This window comes from Vitis vinifera, chromosome 3, assembly GCF_030704535.1.
Source record: "Vitis vinifera cultivar Pinot Noir 40024 chromosome 3, ASM3070453v1".
NCBI lineage: Eukaryota > Viridiplantae > Streptophyta > Magnoliopsida > Vitales > Vitaceae > Vitis > Vitis vinifera.
This window is the reverse complement of record NC_081807.1, coordinates 5234647-5238128: the sequence shown is the minus strand read 5'-3', so window position 1 is coordinate 5238128 and position 3482 is coordinate 5234647. Positions and strand designations below refer to the sequence as shown.

Below are 3482 nucleotides of genomic sequence, written 5' to 3'. Positions count from 1 at the left end.
CAAAGGACGCACATAAATCATTAAAAAAACCTACAACAGCCAGAAGGATGCACAGAAATCATCAAAGAACCTGGAATGAAGAACTGCACAGTAATCAATTTCGTGAATAGAGAGAGGGGCAGTGAAATTCAAAACCTACCTTAATTCTTCATTAATAAGCAACATTCTCCTTCTCTCTTTCCAATTTTGTGTGAGAAAAAAAAAATGGGGGAGACGAGAGGCACCAGATCCAAAGCAAGCGGGGAAGTCAGTGATGACTGATGAGGAGACCGCCATTCCACAGCAGCACGTGCCCTCCTCCTTCCTTCTAATTTATGTGTATTTTATTAAATTTTTTTCTCAATTCAACCCCCTCTCACATGGGATGTGGGTGGACTCTTTATTTGACACGTGTCCCTTCAACAATATGCGCTTTTTTTCTTTCTTTCCGATAATGCCCCTGAGAACCTCCTTTATTTTCATTTTTCTTTTTTATAAATTTGTTGTTATGCTCTCTCAACCGCTGAAATTGCTTTGAGTAGAGAAGTTTTATAATGCCTTTCGCTTTATCAAGAATTTGATTCAAATCAGTTCCAGAATCGCCTTTTCTCTTTATTTCACTTCGTTTTGGTGATGCACGAGAATCCAAAATGTAGCTTCAAAAATTAATGTCAGAACTTTTCAAAACAGACTTAACTTATGTTGATTTTCATTTGATTCGGCAAATGACTCATCCTGCTGGGATTTGAAGAAGCAAATTATATGGTCTTGTGGAAACTTAGAATTACCAAACAATATATATATGTGAAAAATAACCTGAAGAATTGGAACGAAATAATGTGAAGTAGATGATGCAAAACGATTTATTCATCCTTTTCATTTCCTTTTATCAAAACCTGAATGGTCCCCCACTTTACACACCCATATTCGCAACCCATACAAGACACCAAAAGATATTTCGGATTTGAATCATTTCATGAAGAATATTTTTTAAATTTGTGATGATGAGAAGAAATAGAAGAAACAGAAAAAACAGAAGAATTAAAGGTGCCAAACTGCAGAAAAAGAAGTTTGGAAACATTCAAAATAAGGACCAAAAGAAGCTCAAAGAAAAAACAATTTTTTAAGGCTAGGAATCAAGAAAAACAAAAACAAAATGCGTTCGTCCAAATAAAGAAAAAACAGAAAAAGAAAAAGAAAAAGAAAAAGAAAAATTACTGATCACTGTTACTGTACCGGTAACTACTGGAGAAGAGAACCGAAAGCTCTAAATGTGGAGCATTTTTATTGAAAATGGGTCTTCCCAAAGGGATTTGCAGAAGAAGCTTCTCCGAATGTCGTACACGCAGAGACAGAGCTTCTTACATAGGTAGAGAAAAGCTGTACATATAACAAAGAAAGAGCCACCACCACACCACGCCCCTCCAAAAGATGCTTTTTAACCCCCTACTGTCACTTTAGCAAATCTCTTACCCTTTTTCTCCTTCATCGCTCCAAGCGAACCCACTGGTACCGGCCCTCCATGGGGGCATCCTTCACGATATCGTAGTTGTACCTGTACAACAAAGAGGAGTTAGGGTTTTTGGTTCTGATTGTGCTAAAGTGAGCTTGTGGTGTTACAGTGCTTATCATGCGCACACTTCACACTCACTTCTCTGCGAATCGCTGTTGCTGGTACTTTTCCGCTGCGGAGAAGAACTCTTCGATCTCAACCGTCGACGGCATCTTTCCCGCCGTAGATTTCCGTCGCGGTTTGGCCGCTGTAGTCTTCGCCGTAGACTCCATCTCAGCTGAATCAGCGTAGAGCTCGCTCACTGGAGTGGTCTCTCTACTGAAAAGAACAAATGCGCACACAGCGAAAAAGGAAAGAACAACGAAATATGTATGAGAATAAGAATAAAGCGAAAGTTACAGTGAGGATGAAACGGAATATAGATAACGAACCGTTAACAATCTTTTCGTTTCATCGTTGTCCAAAATAATAAAGAGTTAAAATAATTAAACCTGAATCTGCCGTCGCTATACGTTGAGTTTTCAGTTTCGAAACCCTTGGCCTGCAAAAGAACATGGAAGCATTTTGAATATACAAAGTAATGAAGAATTAAATCACAAGAAACGGTTATTTGAGTAATAACACACTAAATTAACAAATTCCGTTCGGTTTTGAGAAAATGTAGCAGAAGAGAAGAATTCACAATTTTGAATCCTACAAAAATTTTAATTATTTTAGACTGGTATAATTGTAAATATAAATGTAAATCAACATAAGAACAAAAATCTTAATTCTACTAAGTCAAACACAACTAATTAGCTTAGTCGAAGTCCATCTTCTTTTCTTTTTCTTTTTTTCCTTTCATTTATTTTATTTTCCTCCGTTTTCTTAGCAACCAACGGAGAGGAAAAAATGCTAGTGGCTTAAACCATATCCGAAATTCTCAATTTGCATATCACCTCCAGATCTGCAGATCTCAAGCTGCTCCTCACGACCTCACCGGGCTCGTTGCTCGAACAACGAGACTCCGGAGCGTGATCGGCGCATGAGCTGGCGCACAAATCACCGAGAACTTGCTCAACATAATTCTCCGACTGGGCCGGCGACGGTGAATCCGGCGGCGAGTTCACGTAGCAACAGTTGCTTCTCAGCTCAACATTAGACGAAGGCGACGTTCGCAGCTCCCCAGAAGCAATCCTCCTCCTCTTGGACGCATCAGTGGTGGAAGCCTCCACAGGCCTCACCCTCACGCCGCCATGACCAACCTCCATCACTGCAATTCCTACAATTGTCTCACATTCGCTCATGTACTCCTTCATTTCTGAACAACTCGCCCTCTCTCTCTCTTCTATTTTTGGTTCTAGAAAGAGGGCCCAAAAACGGAGATTTGAATGGACGGACGCAGATCAATAAAGGGACGGCTCAGATATGCTTAGACAGTTATAACATGTGGTCCTGACTCCGTTAACGGTGACAGGAAGCCCGGCATATGCATGACGGTGCCGTTACGAAGATCTGGCCGTTGAGGCATCCTACCGATCCTGCGACTAATCAAATCCTGCCACGTGACAATCCACCAACCGGCTATAGCCAGTGCAAAACTAATTCTGTTGTTTGTTTTGCATGGCCCTGTGAGAATAGTTAAAATGCGGAGTGAAATTTATAGTCCGAAACCACCAGTGTTTCATTCCACTGGAGCCAACCATTCTGGCTGGGTTTAATGTTTTCAATAGTGTTAGGTAATTGTTTTCAATTAAAATTTTAAATTCAACAACCAATTTTAAATATTTTCCCCAACTAACCAAATTAATTTGGAAAAAAAATAAAAAAATGATTTTCAATTGTAAACCAACTCCCGGAAAGATTGAAGATTCTCTCCACCTAAATCCACAAACTGGAATCAATGAATTGTGGGAAGAAAATGGAAGGCACCAAGAAAGGAAACAAGGACGGAAGCTCTTAATTGGGGGCTTTAACTCCAAGTACAAAAGCCCTATTGCTGGTGGATGAA

The 3482-nt window shown here is 39.9% G+C and overlaps 1 protein-coding gene across 2 annotated transcripts; it reads right to left on the bottom strand.

The window, feature by feature from the left end:
- Nucleotides 1–1234: 1234 nt before the first annotated feature.
- Nucleotides 1235–3065, bottom strand: LOC100250434 (cyclin-dependent kinase inhibitor 7). 2 transcript variants are annotated; one of them, XM_010649466.3, is made up of 4 exons: nucleotides 2431–3065; nucleotides 1984–2033; nucleotides 1631–1807; nucleotides 1235–1534 (listed from the first exon to the last, which is right to left on the bottom strand). In XM_010649466.3, the coding sequence occupies exons 1-4, from the start codon at nucleotides 2788–2790 to the stop codon at nucleotides 1465–1467; spliced, it is 657 nt and encodes a 218-aa protein (XP_010647768.1). In that variant the 5' UTR covers nucleotides 2791–3065; the 3' UTR covers nucleotides 1235–1464. The 2 variants fall into 2 exon arrangements, with proteins under 2 accessions (XP_010647768.1, XP_002282040.3); XM_002282004.5 differs by having other exon boundaries at nucleotides 1631–1810; nucleotides 2431–3059.
- Between the last annotated feature and the right edge of the window lie 417 nt (nucleotides 3066–3482).

What these genes read in the sequence shown, in the direction of transcription:
- LOC100250434 (XM_002282004.5), bottom strand. Translation starts at nt 2,790, where the DNA reads ATGAAGGAGTACATGAGCGAATGTGAGACAATTGTAGGAATTGCAGTG. An exon ending in TATAGCGACGGCAGATTCAG is followed by an intron (nt 1,811 to 1,983) that starts GTTTAATTATTT and finishes TGTTCTTTTCAG; the next exon opens with TAGAGAGACCACTCCAGTGA. An exon ending in CAACAGCGATTCGCAGAGAA is followed by an intron (nt 1,535 to 1,630) that starts GTGAGTGTGAAG and finishes TTTGTTGTACAG; the next exon opens with GTACAACTACGATATCGTGA.